Source organism: Otolemur garnettii, unplaced genomic scaffold, assembly GCF_000181295.1.
Source record: "Otolemur garnettii isolate 467f Iridium unplaced genomic scaffold, OtoGar3 scaffold00063, whole genome shotgun sequence".
NCBI lineage: Eukaryota > Metazoa > Chordata > Mammalia > Primates > Galagidae > Otolemur > Otolemur garnettii.
The window spans coordinates 1,933,260-1,953,604 of record NW_003852458.1 but is presented as its reverse complement, the minus strand read 5'-3'; the positions used below and the strand labels follow the sequence as shown (position 1 = coordinate 1,953,604).

Sequence of the window (20,345 nt, the reverse complement as noted above, 5' to 3'; positions counted from 1 at the left end):
GGGAGTAAAGAGAAGTGGGACCGTCTAGGAAGCTTTGGGAATCAAAGGAACTGGCTACAGACTGTAACCCAAGTCCTCAGAAGCCGGTGCAGCAACAGCCCCCCTACCCCCAAGTCCAATAGGGCGCTGCTGTCCTTCCTGCCCCCAGCCTCAGCCACCAGGGAGAGATTGGGGGGTCCCGGCCCCGCCCCTCCCTCATCTGAGCCGACAAATGCCCTGGGCCTGGTATCCCAGGCCAAGTGTACTGGGGCGGCCACTGACACTGGAACCGACAGAGCGCTGGCAGCACAGAAGTGTTCCTCAAATTGCTATCTGGTCCCTCGGGAAGGGGACAGACTCCCGAACCCCAGCCGGCCCTGGCGTCTTTCCTCTAGCTCCCTGCCCTTGAAAGCTGAGACCTCAAGAAGTAGGTTCCAGAGGCCATAGAAGCCCGAGGTCTGCAGGAGGCTGCAGTAACGTGGGGACTGGAAATGGGAAGAAAAGTAGGTGTGAGTTCCTTGTCAGGCAAGCAGCCGTGGACACAAACGCCCTGTTAGCACAATCAGGAAAGCCGGCGCCCCGCCTGCTCGGCTGGCAGGGATTCCGGGTAGACAGCCTGCAGTTTCAGCGGAGCGCTCAAAACTCAGTCTTGCGTCCCCACTGTCAATGACTCCTGACTCTTCGCTCTATCGGGTGCGTTCACTCAAGTCCGAGGAGGCCAAGGTGGGGAAGGGGCTGGCTGCAGCGCCACCCTGGATAGTTCTCTGCCCACTCTCACCTGGTCCTGAGGCCCTCGCCTCAGTTTGTGCTTGTCCCTCGCAGCCAGCGCCCAGGTGCCCCGGCATGCCAAGCTGCTGACGAGCCCTGCGCCTGGCTCAGCCCGGCTCCGCTTTGGTCTCACCCGCGTGGCACTGGGTTTGCGGGAAGCTTTGCCAGGATTGCAAATTCCCGGCACGTGCGTGCCCGAGGCGGGGATTCCCAGAGCTCTCGGGAGACGGGAAGAGCGCTATGCTGGAAACTCCGGCCGCCTGTCCGCAGTGAAATAGGCCACTCTGGGGGTTCTGTGATTATGTAGGGGCGGCCACCTGCTCCCCGTAGGCATACCCACCATCCCAGACTTGAGTTATTTATCCAGTTTGGATATTATTCTAAACCTCCAAAGACCCGTAGGGAAAACCTGGAGATGGGGGCGGGGGTAGAGACAGGTGGAAAGGAGGTTCAGCGTCCATGTCTCCAGAATGCAAAGCCGGCTAGCTTTGGGCGCTTCAGAGAGTCGGATACCGGAGAAGTGAGTGTCCCCTGAGTCTAGATACAGAGAGGTATTTCGGATGGAAAACACAGAAGCTCGTTTGTAAGGAGCTAGAGGGGCCTTGGAAGTAATGAGAAGTGATACAATGAGCGTTTAAAAGAAAGCTGGGGTCTGTAAAAGTAACAGTCTGGGATACTCCAGACCTAGTAAACCAAGTGGCGGCGCGCACGCGGACACTTCCACACCAAGAAGGGGCGCGCGCTGGCAAAGGATTGGGTGACAAGTTTCTTTGGCCTCCACATGCTTCAGCCCCTAGTAGGAGCAGGGCACTGGGAATACGCCCTCTAATCACCGGTCCCGTTCTCGCGAAGTGGGAAGGAGAAAGAAAAATCTCAGGTGGTTTGACAACACCTGTCGGACCTGGGCACAGTGGTGAACTCAGATTCCCTCCCTTAGACCCTCTCTTCCCTGGGACCCTCTACATACACCCCTCTGCCGAGATGGGCGATCATCAAAGGTCGTGGCAGTTAGATATCCCAGGTGAAAGAGGGCACCCTCCCCGGCCCCTCAGCGCCTCAAGGGGCAGTGGGGTCCGCAAAGGAGTGGACGAGTGTGGAGGGAGAGCCGCGGAGAGCGGTTGGGGTAGAGCCTGGGACCCGGGACGCGCTTCTGCTTACCTCGCCCACTGGCCTGGATATAGCGCACGATGTCGTCCAGGTCCAAGTCTTTAGTCTCGTCGAAATTGTAGGCGGACGTATACAAACCCTCCTCCTGGAAGACCTCGTGGACCCCCTCGAGTGTGAAGTAGCAGTTACGCTCCAGCTTGTCATCGCTGTAGACAAGCGCAGCGCGGCTCCAGTGGTGGTGGCGGAACAGTGCGAGCATCATTTCGCCCATCTTGGAGTAGGCGGGCGCCACTCGCGTGAGGTGCGAGTACTCAGTGTCCTTGTGCTGGAATCCCGCGGCCAGTGCCCCTGCCGACAGCATGGGCAGGTTCCAGTGCGACGCAAGTCGGGCCACAGGGGCTGCCGCGTACTCGCATACCGGCCCCAGAATGAGGTCCGGCTTGGCGCCCCGCGCGGCCGCCACGCGGTCCACCAAGCTGAAGAGCGCGCGGTTGCCGCAGTCCGAGTCCTCGTAGGCTACCTGGAAGTGAGTGCCAGGCGGCAGAAGCTGTCTCGCGGTCCCGTTGCCCTCCACGCTGCGTAGAGCGTACTCGATGGCCGGCCGCACCCGGGCCAGAGAGAACAAGTACGAGTCATCCTGGGGCAACAGCACCAGCACCTCGATCTTCTGAGGCGGCAGCACCTCTCTTTCCCGGCGCCCGCCGCCTGGGCCCGCGCCCCCGCCGCCGCCTCCACTGCCACTGCCACCCGTGCCACCGGCCAGCAACGCCCAGCGGAGCAAGACGCACGCGGAGAAAGCGAGCACCAGTAGGGACGGCATCGTGCAGCAAGAAAGCTCTTACCCTAGCTGCCGACTCACCCTCTGCCCCCCACCCACCCTTCCTCTTTCCTCCCCACTCTTCTCTCCGAGGTCCCTGCGCCCCCTTGGGCGCTTGTAAGAAAATAGAATACCCCCTTCAGTACCGCGCCAAGAGATAGAGAGGAAGAATCCTTCTCTGCAATGTCACTAGTTATTAAAAAAAAGAAAGAAAAAGTTCACTGGGTGTAAACCTGTGCGTCTGTAATATGCATATATATGCTTATTATAAATATATATACTCGCCCTCCCTTTATACATATACTCTTTTGCTTAAAAGTGGCTTCTCATTTGGGCGTTGCTAAGGTTGCTTTTGAAAGCGTATTTGTAAAGAAAAAAAAAGTTAGACTTGTCCAAGTGCTTGTAATTGACGGTGCATCTCCCTCGCGTTTGATCTCATTGATTCGCGCGGGTCCCTGGATCCATAGCGCGCATTTAAATAGCGTGGCCGCAGTGGAGCGTGTTACCACACAAGGCGCGCCGAGGCCGGGCTAGTATTTCCAGCGGGTGGGGTGGGTGGGGGTGGGGAGAGGTGGGGGCTGGGTTGGGGGAGCTTCTCATTAACATTCTTACATCAGGGCTCCTCCCCGCACCCCTTAAATGCCCACCGCTCCCCCTGTCCCTGATCCCCGTTCCCTGCCGGTCCTCTGCCTTTTCCTAAAGCCTCAGTAGCTCACGTCTGCACCGGCGGGAGCCCCCACCAAGTCGCGCGCCTCTGTGGTCCCTGCCTGTCTTTAGCCAAGCTCTCTCGAGCTCCAGGCTTTAAAAGAAGGAAATGTGTTTGAAAGTAATGTGTGTGTGCGCGCGCACACGCACTCACGTACACACACAGCAACCATACAAAACATAACAGGATTGGGGGAAAGGGTTGGCTCTAGAAATTGTCGTTTCGATGCAAAAATCTGTAGGTCCCACTCGCTCTCACCTCTTTCTTGCTCTTGGCCACATTCCTTCCAGACGCGCGGACTGTCTGGGCGAGCACCTGACCTTTCCGGTCCCCTGGCGCAAGGTCAGAGAACAAGGACCAAAGTCTCAGAGCAGAAGGGTCGATCGCGGACCTGGTATGCCCAGCTGGCTGGGGCGTTACCCACTCCTCTCCTTCCTCCGCCCAGCGCCGGCTCCCTCCCTCTGAGCCACGCGGGTTTGTGCTGGAGTCTCAGTAGTGCCAGGGTCACCATGTCCCCGTGCACACACCCTCCGCTCGCACACTGAGAGGAGAAAAGCAAAACTTGTTGCTCCCAAATGCGAGCGAACAGTTCAGCTTCTAGAGATGTCGCAAAGCTTGGAAGGCATCTCCAAGATGTGCTCAGAGCTTTGTTTGCTAAATCAAGTAACTAAATAAATGGACTTCCCCTGCCGCCCCTCCCCGAACGTTCCGGTTAGGGTGTCCTGAGTGCAGACTTGCGCGCCTCTCCGACCCGAGCGCTCGGAGATCACTAGCTTCTCCTCGGCAAAGCTTGAGGCACTGTGCTCCAGGTTCTGCGGTGTTGAGCAAGGTCCTGCCTTGGAGACCCGGTCCTCCCACTGGTCACAGCCCCAAAAGCGATGGAGACAGGACTGGAACCACCGTGGAGAGGTCCTTGCCTGCAAGAGCATAGCCGGAGTCCGCTGCGCGGCCGGGTTAGGTCGGAATGGAACTAGTCCCTCTGCTTGTAGTATCACACCCAAGTCATTTGCAATGTGAACGTGCTACACTGGACGGGAGAATTCTGACAGTTAAGTCTCGCAAATTTAAATAAATTGAAAATGTTTTTAAATGGTCTTTCATTTGACTCGGCGTCCCTGTGCACAAATTCTATTAGCCTTAGATCGACGCCCTCTTTCGGCAGAAACTTGCACCTGACCCTGAACCCGGCAGCCACAGCCCCAGGCTGGGCATTTTTTTCCTAAATCGCTCTCTGGCTTTCCTGTGTGAAGGTGAAAAGGCAAATTGAGGTTTCCGGGGATGTGGCAACTTCAGGCAGCAGCGCTCACCGCCGTTCACAGCTTTCTCCTTATCGTTCTTTCTGGCTCAGCACAGTAGATGTAATTACACGTGACGTTTCATCCTCTGGGTCAGTTAGACTTCGTGTTATGTACTGTGATCCCTAAATTTTCGTTGTAAATAAGAGTTCTAACTCCTTAGAGAATTTTCATTTGTTTAATTAGAGCTATTAACCAGTAACAAGAGACATCTATGTAAAATTTAATTCCACAACCGGGGCAATACATATACACTGGAAATTGAGACTTAGCGCTTCATGACAATTAAATCCTTCCTTAACTCCTTGGACGAAGGTAGGCATTTATGGGATCCTAGATATAAAAAAAAATAAAAGAAAAGAATAGTAGCAATAGCAAACAACCAAAACAACTGGCTAAATTCCAAATTCCACGGTCTTGTTGGATTTCAAAACTGGTTGCCAGGAGACACGAAGGAACGGGGTTTCCTATTACCCGGCGGTATGCTCTGTGTCTGGGGTACACTGGCCAATGGCGATATGATTCTGTAGTGTGTGGTGTGGGTTTATTCTGAAAGTCTGGGGTTTCAGCGGCCCCCGGGCACGAACGCCCCTCCCTTTCCAGCGCTGCCCAGACTGGCCGCTCGGGTCAGCAGTGCCTTCACGTTAGGGTGAGCGCCGGTCGTAGCCTCTCCGTGGCCTTTCAATGGGAGCTCTCAGCTTCCAGCTTGTCACCAAAGCAAGCGAAAGCTGCCGAAAGGCCAACGGTTCCGCTCTTGCTCCCCAAAACTGCCCTTGAAAATGCCAACGAGCAGAAATTAGAATTTGAAAGAAAGATTTTCAAATAAAAACGGGCACAAGATTATAAGACTCACCAAGTAATATAAGTATATGGATTTTATTTATGTTATGGGTTTGTTTACTTTCCATCAAATTAGATTTTTTTAAGCCAGCTTAAAGTGTGTGTAAATAGCGTGCAATTTTAAACCTTAGGGCCAGAAAAGACTAGAGAAGTCAACCAGCCCCACGGCCTCACTAAATGACGTACATAAATACCTTTCCATCACCTGATAATATTTTTAAATGGGATTGGATTAGAAATAAACCCTGCTCATGGCTGGGATGAATCAACATTGTTAAAATGTCCATATTACCCAAATCAAGTCCCAACGTCAAACTTTGAAGAACTGGAAAAAAATAGTTTTTCATTTCATACAGAACCAGAAAAAAACCTGAATATCCAATGCAATTCTAAGAAATAAAACAGATCTGGAGGCATCACATTACCAGACTTCAGGTTACACTACACGTCTACAGTGATCAAAACAGCATAGTACTGGCACAAAAATAGAGATGTGGATCTATAGAATAGAATAGAGAACCTGGAGACAAACCCAGCCACCTTTCACCATCTGATCTTTAATAAACCAAAGAAAAGCATACACTGGAGAAAGAGAATCCCTGTTTAATAAATGGTGCTGGGAGAACTGGTTACCCACTTTAGTCTTCAGTGAGAAGACTGAAACTGGACCCACATCTCTCACCACTTAGAAAAACTGACTCTTGCTGGATAAATGGTTTAAATTTAAGACCATGTGCCACCTATTACACCACGTAAAAAAGGATTGGGGACAAAATTAACTCCCACTTTAAGTAATAACATTCTTTATATCAAATTTTTATTTTATGTATAATGTATTGAGGCTATGATGCACAGTAAATCTGGAAGCAACATGTTTTTATAATAGAACGTTTACAACACTTTAATCATAAAAATGAATCAATGAAGAAAATGAAAAACTTAGAAATAACTGTCTCTTTGACTCAGTTTTTAAATAGCATTCTCTCAATTCTGTAAAACACTGACATGGAAGGGGAAAATAAGGCACTTTCTTAACTTTCAAAAGACTGCTAACTTTTTTGCTGAGTGCCTCCTTTCTGCCTTCGTTTGTTGAATTAAAACAAAGGAAACGTAAGAGGAAATGCTGCAAAATAAAATAAATTTAGCCCCTTGAAGGAAAGACAATAGTAGCCCGGAATGTGTTATCACTGAAACTAATAAACTTTTTATAGGATTTAGAAATGTTTTCATCAATATCCACAAACTATTTTTTTTTAATTTTATGCTACTACAATAAGGTAAAAAATTTTTCTAAAGTATTTAGCTGTTTGTTGTCAAGCTCTATGAAGTGAAACTAGTGTCCATATGTTATTCCTCTACTGCCAGAAAAGACATACAGGCACCCACCGTGTGATTCTTTGAAAAGCTATCAGAAGAAAAGTTTTCTCTACTGATTCTAACAGTCCTTATAACCCCTCTCCCTCAGAATTTTGGCTGCCACCTCTAAAGTAAGGGGAGCCCATCCAGATTTTGGAAAGGCCTCTTCTGCCTTGTTGAGCCAGCCCTGGAGTCACAGTAAAGAACGCCCCTGTGAGGCCTGTGGCTCACAATAAGATGCCTTCTGAAAACAGAATTGTTGAATACACACTCCCCCCTAGAGGCAAAAAGACGAAAACATTACACATAATTAAGGAACATTTCTGTAATTCAGTGAGCGTTGGGATTTCATTCTTTAACATATAGTTGGGGTCGTAGAGGAAAACATTCAAGAAGTGAAAGAAAAATCAGTCGATGCCAAAAATGTAAAGCTTTGCCTCTAGGTTTTAACTTTCCTTAGCAGGACTCCATTGATTGACCTCTTTTCTCTTATGATACACAAAATCTACAATTTTGGCTTTGCCAGCACTACAAATAATAGCGATTACATATTTTTTTTTCTGTTTAAATGTATGATTCTATTTCATCAGAAACTGCATTAAATGTGGCCTTGAGGGATTCTTTTGAAAACAGAGTTATTTCTGTATGACTGTCCCCTGAGGTTTCCAGGGGACGAAGACTATAATCTTCGTTTCATTTCTTCAAAGATGTTCTGGGAAAAAAAATTAGAAAGGCTTCTGGAAAATGTACAGCTGAACTGTGACTTAACCCAGGTACCGGCAGGGGATTTGCAAGCTACCTGAGGAATTCTCAGATCATTAACATAACAGACAAGTTATTTAATGTAGATTTTAACATTCATGAAAACAAATATATGTGCTTCAAGTTCATACCTAACAACACTGATTATATCTTATTGGTTTCTTTAGTTGTATACTGAGTTCTTCCTGAAAGGATTTGAGAAGGCACATACATCTATAAAACGGAATTTTAGAAAACGTTCCTTAGGCCAACATGTACAACCATTGCATGGTTATGCTGTACTTTCTTCCTTAAGCCTTTAGTTACAGCCCAAGCCTCAGAAATATTCTCCTCTCTCATCTGAGTTTCCATAACATTCCTCAGGTTTGTGATCACACTAAATTTTTTTTCAGTTTACAGGGAAGGATGTTTGTATCAGGACCCAGGCACCCGGGTGGCATTCTGTGGTAAGAGTAAGCATTTAGAAGCCTCATAAACACGTCCATAGGTTATCACCTAACCAATTTCACCTTCAGCTTCCTAACTTTCCTCAATTTTATCACTTCTAAAATGGAAAGAGCATCCTGATATTACAGAAGGTTGAAAAAAAACAGATGTAAAGTGTTTTGTATACAGTCAGAAATTAATAAATGGCAGCTCTTGTTATTGCATTCCCTTTAAGGCCTGATAAAAAATATTACACTAGGTAAGTGTCCAACAAATGCTTATGGAATGAATGAAATGAATGCATTCAAAACTCTAAGCAACATGGTTTATGTGTAACTTGTTTGGAACTGTTGCCTGCCTAATCACAGCAGACCTTATTGTATAATGTTTGTTTGTTAACAGTCTTCTTCCCTGGGGGAACCCTTTTGGCAGTCACCCTGATATTGGCCCTGGAGTTCCAACCTCAGATATTTCCTGGTAAGCTTGAGACAAGAGCTTGTTCAATATTCTTTCTCCTCCATAATGGGGCAAAGAGAGCAAGGAATTTATGTTTGCCACCCCACCACTGCCCTTGACAGCTATGAGGCTCCTCCAGAAACTCAGACTGCCTCCAACTGGAGAGAACCAAAGGGAACAGGGGAAGAGAAAGCGAGAAATAGAAGTGGCTATCCAAGGGGCAGGACTCCAAGAATGAGGGGGAGCAGGAAGCAGACTGCTGAAAGCACAAAGAGGACTACATTGGGGGAGGAGTGTACTTAATTTGTAGATCATGGATGTTATCATAAATAATGAGAGAAGAATAGAAGGTATCAATGCAATCAATACTCACATTATAAAAATCTCAGGCCCAGGGAATGATGCACTTGCTTAATTCAATAAACCTTTTTAAACATCTACAGTTTAAAGGATCATGTCAAGTGTCAAGGACTACAACACTCTATAGCTTGAACCTGTTGTTGCAGACATGTATTTCTTTATTTTAGGGATAGGATTTGACCCATATCATATTTGAATCTGTGTAATAGACAACTATGTTACAATGGTCCAATATGATATATTCAAGACCAACATTATCAGGACAAAAATATACTAAATTTCCAAAACATCTTATAAAAATAATTTTCTGGTCTTATTACATCATAATATTGAGCATTTTATACTCTAATCAGCATTAAACCATTAAAATGTATATTCCATGAAGGCTGGGAATTTTTTTCTATAATCCAGCATTTCCTTCTTTAAGAACAATTTGGGACCACAATTTGATCATTACACTTGGTATACATGATGTAAATATTACGTGTGCCCCCAAAATTTGTACAACTAAAATATAGGCCAATAAAATGATTTTAAAGAACAATATGCCTGAGATTGGCCCTTAAAATCATTTAAAGAATATCATTCCTGATGTTTTCCTCATGGTGTTCTGTTCTGTTTCAGTCTCATGCCTCAGCTATCCAAGAATATCATTCTTTAAATGATTTTAAAGAACAATATGACTGATATTGGCCCTTAAAATCTTATTTTACCAATGATAACTCCAAGGACTGCAAAGATTACTATGAAGAGAAATAATGAAGCAATAGGAAGTAAAGAAAGAGATAATTTAAAGAAAAATTAGCTCATATATAAATCCATATGCACACTTCTAAAACCCTAATTTCAGAACATTCAGTTATGATCCTGTTGAATTTCTGATCATGCAAACAGTATAAAAGGGCAAAGATCCTAAATACCAACTTTAAGAGGTCATAGCATATCGATTTACCAGCACCTTCTCATTCATATGTAAGACTTGACTATTTCCTTGCTAGTGAGAAAAATTAACTATTCTGAAAATTGACCAGTGCATTATCTTTTATCAGGCTATGGACAGAAATTAAAGACGATGAAGAGAACTTCTGTTACCTCCATATGCTACGTTGGGAGATACAGTTTTTCATTTCTTTCCAGCAAGTGCATTCCACTTGGTATTACATCTCGGATAGCTGAGGCATGAGACTGAAATAGAATAGAATGCCACGAGGAAAACGTCAGGAAAATTCTTGACATTTGCCCTCTCCTAGTTTTGGTCATCATGTCGTGACATCACATTTTGCCTTCACATTCGTGGAGAAGACTGTTTCATCAAGCTGACATTATTCCTGTTCAGTGTTTGGTAATGCCTTCGGCATTAAATGTTCTTCTTTGCTTTTCATCTATCCTACAAAAATATTCTCTTTTCAGCCTTTTCCCACTTTTTCCCTTTACCATCTGCCTAGAGAAATAGTAAGGACTATTTTAACCTCTACCTTGTTGTTTTGCAGGCTCTTGGTTTGTCTTGAGGTATGACATAGAAATGACTTTCTATTTGGGCATTTTCTCATGTTCAAGTGTACCTCAATTGCCAATCAATCATTTTCTAGTGAATCACGTTGGGTTCTTTTTTAACCTCAATTAACCGTATCCTCAATTTTTTTTTTTGAGACATAGTCTCACTCAGTCGCCCTAGGTAGGGTGCCATGGTGTCATAGCTCACAGCAACCTCAAACCCTTGGACTCAAGCAATCTTCCTGCCTCAGCCTCCCAAGTAGCGAAGACTTCAGGTACTAGTCACAACTCAGAGCTACTTTTTCTATTTTTAGTAGATATGGGCTCTCGATCTTGCTCAAGCTGGTCTTGAACTCCTGAGCTCAGGCAATCCATCCACCTTGGCCTCCCACAGTGCTGGGATTACAGACATGAGCCACTGTGCCCAGCCCATATCCTCAATTCTTGGTACTCTCTCACTCTCAGTCTTCAACAGTCTTGTCTTATTTTAATTTCTCCTTTCATTGTTCTCTTCACATTCTTTTTACTCCATAGGATCTTTTTTAGATTTTTAGTATGAGCTGCAGATAGATCTATACTTCTAAAAGTGAGTATTTCTTGTGCATGCCTATTTTATTCCAATATGGAAATGGCATTGTACTATTTCCTATTTTTGCAGAGAGTAATATGGACAGATCTTAACGATATGTAGTGTGAACTCTACATCATGATTTTGGCATGCTACATGATATTCTAGCATATTTTACTTATTAATCCTCCTAGCTTTTGACACCCTGTGTTAATTCCTTACTACCAGAAACTTCTCTGAGAAGATCTTTTCCTGTGCCCCTTATGGACTTATGTGGGCACTACCTTGAGATATATGTTTTTGGTTCAAAGGTATATATGCTTTTTTATCATTTTTGTGCAGTATTATACCAACCCATTTGTGCATGTTTCTGTGCATAGAAATTGAATTCAGATTTTATTTTTTATGTCAGTAAATTTGGGGGATGCCCATTCATCCCCCATTTATATGTGGATGAATTGCGTGGTAGTAAAGTCAGGGCTTTTAATGTACCTGTCACCCAAATAGTATCCCCTTTTGGCCCCTTCCCACCCTCCCCCTCTCTAAGTCTCCATGTGTACCCATCATTTCACTCCTACTTATAAGAGCATGTGGTATTTTTTTTTTCTATTCCTGAGAAACGTCACTTAGTTAAGGGTATGACAAACCCATAACCCTAACCCAAGCCATAGCTTCTCTGAACAATATCCAGGGTGTCTTGTTTTCTATTTCCACATAACAAACCACCCCCAAACTCAGTGTCTTTTAACAGCAGTCATTTATTCACTTATGATTCTGCAGGTAACTACAGGTGAGCAGTCGTCTTGGTGTCCTGGGGAGGATTGCTCATGTGGCTACTGCCATCTGGCAGTTTATCTAGGGCAAAAAGGTCAAAGACAGTTTCATTCACATGTCTGGAGAATAGCTGGGGATGTCGGCTAGCACATCTCAGCTCTTATCCATGCAGCTACTCCAACAAGATAGCCTGGCTTTCTTATAATACATTGGTGGCGGGGTTCCAAGAAGGCAAGCCCCAAAACACAAACACTTATAAAGCCTCTAATGTGACATTTGCTGATGTCTCATTGGCCACTGAATGTCACGTGGTGAAGGCCAGGGTCAACCTGAGAAGGCACTACATAAGGGAGTGAGTCCCAGGAATGTGATTCATTGGGAACCATCAAAATAACTGTCATGCTATAGGATAGTTGGTAAGTTTCACTAAGAATCATCTAGGAAGAGATTTGATGCCCAGGCTAATAGCTGAAACCAAGTAGGACAAGTCCACAGAAACATCTGGCTCCTCTGGCTGGAACCAGCACATAGTGTAAGGAGGGAGCTCCAAGATGACACCTCTGCATGGAGGCTGTACAGAAGCGCAAAGCATAGACAATACAGGCTTTGAACTTCGCTAGCTTTTTGGAGCTGAAAAACATTTACTGAGCAGAGCTTCTGAGCCATGCAAGCCCTCTGTGCCAGAGATTGTTAGCTGCCCATTGAACATCCTTCTCCCCTTTGTCCTAATTAACAGACCTCTATTTTATTGAAGACAACAATCTTCTCTGTTTATAAACTGTGCTGATTAGCATCCCTTGAAACTAAGTATGACTAATCAAATGTAAGTGAAAGTTGTGTTGAAATCCACACAAATCTTTTCATAACAGTCATTTTATATGAATGCTTTCAAGACCCCTAGTACACCAAGAGGATGCAATTTGGAATATGCAATTGGAATATGATTATAATGATTTTTACATATCAGCTATCTAAATGAACAGATTTATTTTTAATAAAATGTCCTTATTTTTAGAATAGTTATAGATTTTCGACAGAGTTACAAGAATATTACAGAGAGTGCCTGAAGAGCCCACACCCTATCTCCTCTGTTATTAACATCTTACATTGGTATTAGACATTTGTTATAATTAATGAACTAATATTGATCCACTATTATTAACCCAAGCCCACACTTTATTCAGATTTCCTTAGTTTTTGCCTACTGTCCTTCTTGTTCCAACAACCCATCCAGGTTGCCACATCACATATAGTCCTCATGGTCACCTCAGGCTCTCCCTGGCTGTGACAGTTTCCCAGACATTCCTTGCTCTTGATGAACTGGCAGTTTTGAGATGTACTGATCATGTATTTTGTAGCATCTCTCTCAATTTGGGGATTTTTGTTGTTTTTCGCATAACTAGACTAGGTTATCAATTGGGGAGAGAAAGACCATAGCAGTGTGGTGCCCTTCTTACCACATCCTACTAAGGGTACATTCAATCAACGTGACTAATCACTGAGGTTATCTTTGACCACTTGGCTAAGACACTGCTTGTCAGATTCTTTCATGGTAAAACTTGTAGTATTTTCTCTGCTGTGAAGGAATTTGATGGCTATGATTAAAGTCCCTAGTCAGTGGACATTAAGTTAATCAGAAAGGAGGTTATCCTGAGTGGGTCTGATTAACAACTAGAGGTAGAATTATGTATGTGATTCATGAAGATGCTGTCTGCACTGCCGGAGAGGCGACACCTGCTTTGAGGCAGGTTGTATCGGACGGCTTTCGAATTCCCAAATCTGAAAAGGCATAATCCTAAAACTTCCTGATAAACACACGTGACAAGTCAAGAGAGCTTCACTTCTTTGAAATCAGCCTCTGTCTATGGTGATGTTAGAAACACATGACTACGGAGAACTTAGGAGTTTCTAATCTAGGTGAAGTTTGAGGTGAGAAGTTTCCATTGCTGGAAAAAGTCTCCTGTCTCATGAGACTGCCTACAAACATAAACCTTCTACCTTCTCCTATGAAAATAAAACTCTCTCTGGTAGGATAACCTATTAGCCCTTTGTTAACCCCTCACTGCAAATTATCTCATGAGCTGGCTTTCTTCCATGACACAGGAAGCTGAAAAAATGTGGCTGAGGAAATGGAAATTTTCCTGAATGTTTGAAAGATAGATTTGGGTTGGGTTGACATCGCTGGTGGGTAAGACTAACAACTGGAGGGGGTCACACGATCAGAGAAGCCTGGCTTTTCTCAGTATAAAGTCTGGAGCAGACAGGATATCCTCTTCGCAGAGCCTATCTTTGCGACCGGGTAGCAGAATATCTGCTGCATCAATGGAATTAGCTTTGGTTATTTACTCAAACCAGACAGTTCTTTTTTCAGGGTGATGCAATGCTAGTCCAAGGGAGACGATCTATAGTGAGCACACTCCACTCAGAAACATGTTGAGATGCCACAAAGCATCTCTACAACAACTCTTCTGACTGGAATCTACGAGAACATTATCCTCTGCACGTAAGAGCCTTTCGCCTTTCGTGTTCTCTTTTCTATCCGATAGAAGAAAAAGCCCAGTAGAAGGGATCCATGGCAAAACCTTGGTCCTCCAAAAATATGAGAGGGTAATAAAACTAGCATCTCTCTTAAGCAAGCTCTCCAGGTATCTTTCCCATTCCATCCAAGTAATATTTAGAACTAAGACCAGTTTCATTTTTTAAAAATGCTTTGAAAAATCCTCTCAACTCTTTCTTGTGAGATGCTGATCAGTGGATACTGAGACCAAACTTTTGAAGAAATATTGAACTCCTTATACTCCCTTACACCATACTAACCTAAAATTCAATTTTCTATCAGAGGATACTTGCCCAGACAGGACTGTTTTTCTTGCCATCAATAACAGAATGTCTTTATAATTCTGACTTAAACTACACCTCTGTCTTTGTAGACTTAACGACTTGGTTATTTTTCACACAAAGTACAAAGAACCCCTACACGTGAAACAGAACCCTACAGTGGCAAGGATACAAAGAGATGGGGCTGCCAAGAATGAAAATCTTAGAAAAGAGTGGGCAGAAGAGTGGATAGAAACCTTAGGAAGATTTGTAAACTTTCTTGGAAATGGTGTCTTTGAGATTAAATGAGACCAAAAGCTTATCAATGGTTAGTCCTGCAATAATGCATGGGGTTCTCCCAATTTGGGATCTGAAAAGATTGTTTTCCCATAAACAGCATCAACCCTGCAGCCCAACAAAAGAATTGGCTCCCCATGCAGTGGACATCTCATGACAAATGCATTTCCTATGATGATACAGTGGTGGTTATCAGGGCACATTAGCCGTTTATAGGAATGTGCTTTGGTTACAGATTCTGAATGCAGTAAATGTTAACCAAAATGATCATTTTTCATGATAAATTCACTGGTTCTTCATTTGCTTGAAATATTTTGACCACCAGGATTTGGGGGGCACTTTCTATATTTTTTGAAAATTTTACATCTTTTAACTCAGCACATCACAAAATGGAAGCCAGGAACTAATTCTCACAGCCTTCCTTGAAGCTAAGTTATGAGCATGTGACCAAGTCTCCATGTATGTGAGACTTTCTTTTGGAAACAACTGATATGAGGAAGAGATTGTCATGCAGAACCTGCTCTAGTGAGGGTGGCTGCAGAGACACCCAGCTCCAAGAAGGAGCTACAGCAGGGGTTCTGACTCCCAGTGCCCAGTGTCAACAGGACAAGCTGCAGTATCACTGTCCATAGCTGTGAGTTTTGAAATGTGCTGTATTCATTAAAAATGTGAAGTATAGGAAGGCCAATAGATCAGGGAACAATTGCCATGGAAAGGGTAATTGGCAACTCACAGCTCCAAGGAGGAAGGATATGTCATGTCATGGGGGCCACCAAGGGGAGACAGGGGTGGGCCAGAAGAAAAAGAGAAGGGTAGAGCTTCTTGATAAGAACCACTACAGTGATTTCCACAGGAAGGAGCAGGCCAGGCAGCATAAGCAGGTTTGGATTGGCTAGTTGGAATCATTTTGGAGGTTTCTGGGGCATAGTGGCTGTCTGTCCCAGTTGTCTGGTACCTTGAGTAATTAGGGCAGATGGAGAGTGGCCTGGTGTATGAGACCTGGGAAAAGGCAATGTTTGGGGGGTGTGGACTCTGAATTGGTTGGTTTGTATTTGAAGCATATTCCCCTATGGAGTTGTTTACTATCTCGGGAATTGGCTTAGCCTGACAGGGCCAGTCCCTCCAGGAGCAGCAAGGCTGCCTCTATCACAGCACCAGAATAGCAGAAGTAAAAGACCTGATTAATACACCATGACAGCAGAGCAGACTTGGGAGTGGTCTTCCTCTGAAATTTGGGTGTTGCTGCCAAATCTAATTTACTCCCCTTCTAGAGATTCTATGAACTAACTAGTATCTTTAGTTCCTACACTTTAGTCAGGAACCTGCTGCCACACTTCTACCTCCACTGCCAAATTCCATTCCTGCTTAATCTGACTACAGTGATTTTGATTTTTATAATCAAGAACCCTGACTTACACAACACGAAGAATCTTCAGCACAAGAAATATTTAAGAGTAAACATACAATGGATATCAGTTGTTGTTGTTTTCAGAATCTCTTTGCATCATAGTGCAGAAAAGGACAGTCATGTCCTCCAGAGCTCATTTCATACACTAGGAAGGAAGTGACTTTTCCAGCGTTATACATGGTGAGTAGCAGAGAAGGGCCTGGAATCCTGCAGACTGTTCAGCGATCTTTCCACTATACCACAGCTTGCCAGATTTTTGGATTTCAAGGACCAGTAAAACTTGGAAGGGAGGGCGGGAAAGAGGGATAAAGAAATAGAAAAAGGTTGACACCACTCTTCTGCTTTCCACTCGTGTTCTGCCATAAAAGGCATCAAAAGAACCCCAATTCATACTTCCTATCATTATCATTTTCCAAAAGTAGGAAAAGTCATCTCATGTAGCTGAAGAGTCTTTTTCTAGTAAGCTCTGCTCTTCAAAATGGTCTGACTGGTTTCCTACCATTCAAAGAACAACAACAATTTTCTCCTCCAAACAGAGCTGATACCAAGAGAATAATGTTCTTAACTTTGGAGAATCTAAGTAGATACTTACAGATCTGTAGAAAAGTTTTTTATATATAAGACTTATTTTTCTTAAAGTTCACTTTTATGCATTCTTTTCATATAACTTCTGCTACTTAACTTTACCCAGTATTTGTTTGCTCCGTGCTTGTGTATTGAGCCCCTATTTTGCATCAGGCATTGTGCCAGGAGTTGGAATGTGCCAGAAAATTCTAACAGATGGGGAGGGATGCCAAATTCCAGGGTTGGTATTGGACCAATTCTAGTTGGTACAATAGTTAGTTATACAGTTAGTTATACTGCATTTCCCAGTCTACACTAAATTTATTTAATTATAATCATAGGTATACCCCATTTTAAGAAAATGGAAATGTAAATTACAGGGTGATTATATGGTTTAAAATAAACTATTTACACTCCAACAGAAAATGTAATTCAAAAGACTAGAGGAGCAGAACTGGAGAACTCAGCTAGGCTTTGGCCATACCACCACAGCTACAATTTCAAGGTCAGGAACCTGCTGCCACACTTCTACCTCCACTGCCAGTGCCACAGCTACTGAGGTGACTGAGGTGCAAAACAGGAGTGTGGGCCCTTCCCAAGCCCATGCCCACCCAAGCCCACCACCACCTGCCACAGCCTCAAGGACCATGGTCTTGCTCCCTCTGCTAGCTGAGTCTCTCAAGAGACAGAAAGTAGATGCATCCAGTACCCTAGCAGCAGGGGAACCTGGGAGCCTCATTTTTAGCCTCCCAGGACACCGTGATGTATGAGAACCACAGAAAATAATGAAGTGGGCCATACATCTCAATGCATCCTATTGAAGCCACACCCCAAGTCAGAACGTTTCATAATCTGATAAAGCTATTTAGATGCTGTGGACCTTTCAATGTGTAGAATGATAGGATGCTATTGATACATAAGTAAACTGTCCCTTTTCTGGTCTTCACTTGGTTCTCAACCCTTACACACGTTCTAGCTCTCACTCCTTTCCTTGCCCTTATCCCATTTCTGACCTTGGCCTCGCCCTGGACCACACCTTCATACCACTCCTAGTACTTATCTGTTCTCTAAGCATCACCCAGTCCTGTCTCTCACTCTTCCATGAGTCCCTCTTGATCCCCACGACTTAGTTCATTTATCATTGCTATAAAGGAATATCTGAGGTGAGTGATTTATAAAGAACAGACGTTGCTAGGCTCATGGTTCTTCAGGTAATACACAGATGGCACCCACCTCTGCTCCTGGTGAGGGACTTGTGCTACTTCCACTCATGGCAGGAAGTGAAAGAGAGCCAGTGAGTTCAGAAATCACATGGTGAGAGGGAAAGCAAGTGCGGGAGGAGGTGCCTGGCTCTCTTTAACAACCAGCTTTCCTGGAAATTAACAGAGCAAGAAGTCACTCATTATCACAAGGACAGCACCATGTCATTCGTGAGGGATCCACCTCCATGACCCATGCACCTCCCACTAGCCCCACTTCTGATCCTGGGGGTGTCAAATTTCAAGATGCAGTTTAGGGGACAAACATACTCAAACTTTAGTACCCACCATCACTCTATATTTGACCTTCACCCCATTGCTCACATTTTTTTTAATGTGAAGCATACTATTTTGGAAAGGGCATTTGTCCTCAGCTTGACCAAATACGTGTATATCCTCCACTTGTATCTTTGACTCTTGAGTGATAGTTGGAGTCATGGAGTGGCAACCACAGCATCCAAATTCTGGGAAGATCGTTCCTCTGAGAGACGACTATATTTCCAGATTCATGACTTTCCGAAGATGCCTTACTTTATATTTCAATTTCTGGGCCTGATCTCCAATATCCTGCAAATTCTGAGGGCCCCTATTTCTTCTGTGCCTAAGATAGCCTGAGTTGGCTTCCCTTGCTTGCAACCAAGAAGACTCTCCAAAACAGAAATTGGTACCAATGAATGAGTTGCAGGCAACAGACCGTAAGAAAAATGTGAGAAATCTGGGATTATCTAGATTAACTGAGACAGAATGAGTAAAAGTCTCATTAATATCCAAAGGATGATCAGGAAGTCATGGTATATAGTAGCAAAACAGCTAAATAAAATATTACCTGGGTGGTGTCTGTGGTTCAGTGGGTAGGACACTGGCCCCATATACTAAGAGTGGTGGATCAAACCTGGCCCCTGCCAAACTGCAACCAAAAAATAGCCAGGCATTGTGGCAGGCACCTGTAGTCCCAGCTACTTGGGAGGCTAAGGCAGGAGAATTGCCTAGGCCCAGGAGTTGGACGTTGCTATAAGCTGTATGATGTCACAGCATTCTACCGAGGGCAATAGAGTGAGATTCTGTCTCTACAAAAATAAATAAATAAAAATAAAATAAAATAATATATTACACATGGCCACCTGGAAAAACATGCCCATGTGAAACAAAGTTTTTGTTACTATCTTTCTGTTTCAAAAGAAAAGTATATACCTATAAGCTGTGAGAAATTCAGAGATGCAAGCTCAACCTAAATAACAGAGAGGGTCTCTTAAAAGAAAAAGGTATATATTTGGGACTAGAACATTGCAATAGGAATATATATGCTGTAGTAAACTATGTGCATTTTTAAGGAGGTAGAGGAAGACAAAAGTTTTCCAAGGAAGAATGAAAGGGATTAGCCTGAGCTTCAAGGATCAAAACAAGGTTAAGATCGCACACACAGTTGCTGGGCAGATAGCCTGGCAGAAATATTTTTTTGTATAAGTTGTGATAGCCTTTATGCAAGGTGTTGGTTTTTGCAGAGTCTATTGTGATAGTTTTCGTTAGCAGGCATGCAAGGATGAGAAGCCGCTCTTCAAGCTTCCCTGACTCTATTTGTCAGGGTTTGGGGGGGGTTGTTAACACAAGTGGCTCTATTTTAATTCTGACAGTTTTCATGTAGGGATTGGGTAGCTGCTTCGAACAGCACAGAACCTATCTTTCAAAATAGAATGTCAAGCCCAAGCCCTTATCTTGTTCACTCAGATGTACACAGATACCCAGGGACTTTTCTTTCTTCTGACTGCAGAGTTAAGGTAGCCAGAAAGTAAATACAAAGTTTGGTCCTGCTTGTTCCTGATTTGCAAATTCAGGTGAGTTGTACTGCTTTTTTAGGTCTCTTATCTGAAAGTTCAGGCTCTAATCAGCAAAGAGTAGCACTCTGAGACTAGAAATTGGGATAAGTGAGAGGACTGGGGCCCTGGGAACCCTCAAACTCTCCATCCCACTACCCTTCCCTGTTCCCAGGCCTTTCCCTCCTATATTCAGAGCCAGCTCCTGGATTTCCCAAAAGGCTCAATTAAAAAGCCAAATTTTGAAGATGATGACATAAACACTAAAGAATTATAGTACTCTACTCATTTACATTAGCAAAAATCTGGAGAATGTTGTTAAGAACACATCCCAAGGATTTTCAGGTCAGTAAGAAAAACATTTAGATTTCCTTTATAAATGGGATGGAATTTAATGGAACAGACTCTGTGACGGCCTATAGTCCCCAGTTATTTAATCAAACATGAATCTAAGCATGACCGTAAAGGTATTATGTGACAT

At 44.0% G+C, this 20,345-nt stretch overlaps 1 protein-coding gene across 2 annotated transcripts in view; it reads right to left on the bottom strand.

The window, feature by feature from the left end:
- NPR3 (natriuretic peptide receptor 3) overlaps positions 1 to 3,114 on the bottom strand; it is a 64,883-nt gene extending 61,769 nt beyond the window's left edge. For both annotated transcript variants that reach the window (XM_012807075.2, XM_003792926.3), the window contains exon 1: positions 1,906 to 3,114. In XM_012807075.2, the coding sequence (XP_012662529.1) occupies positions 1,906 to 2,674 (769 nt within the window). In that variant the 5' untranslated portion in view covers positions 2,675 to 3,114. The remainder of the gene's footprint in view (positions 1 to 1,905) is intronic.
- Positions 3,115 to 20,345: the final 17,231 nt, after the last annotated feature.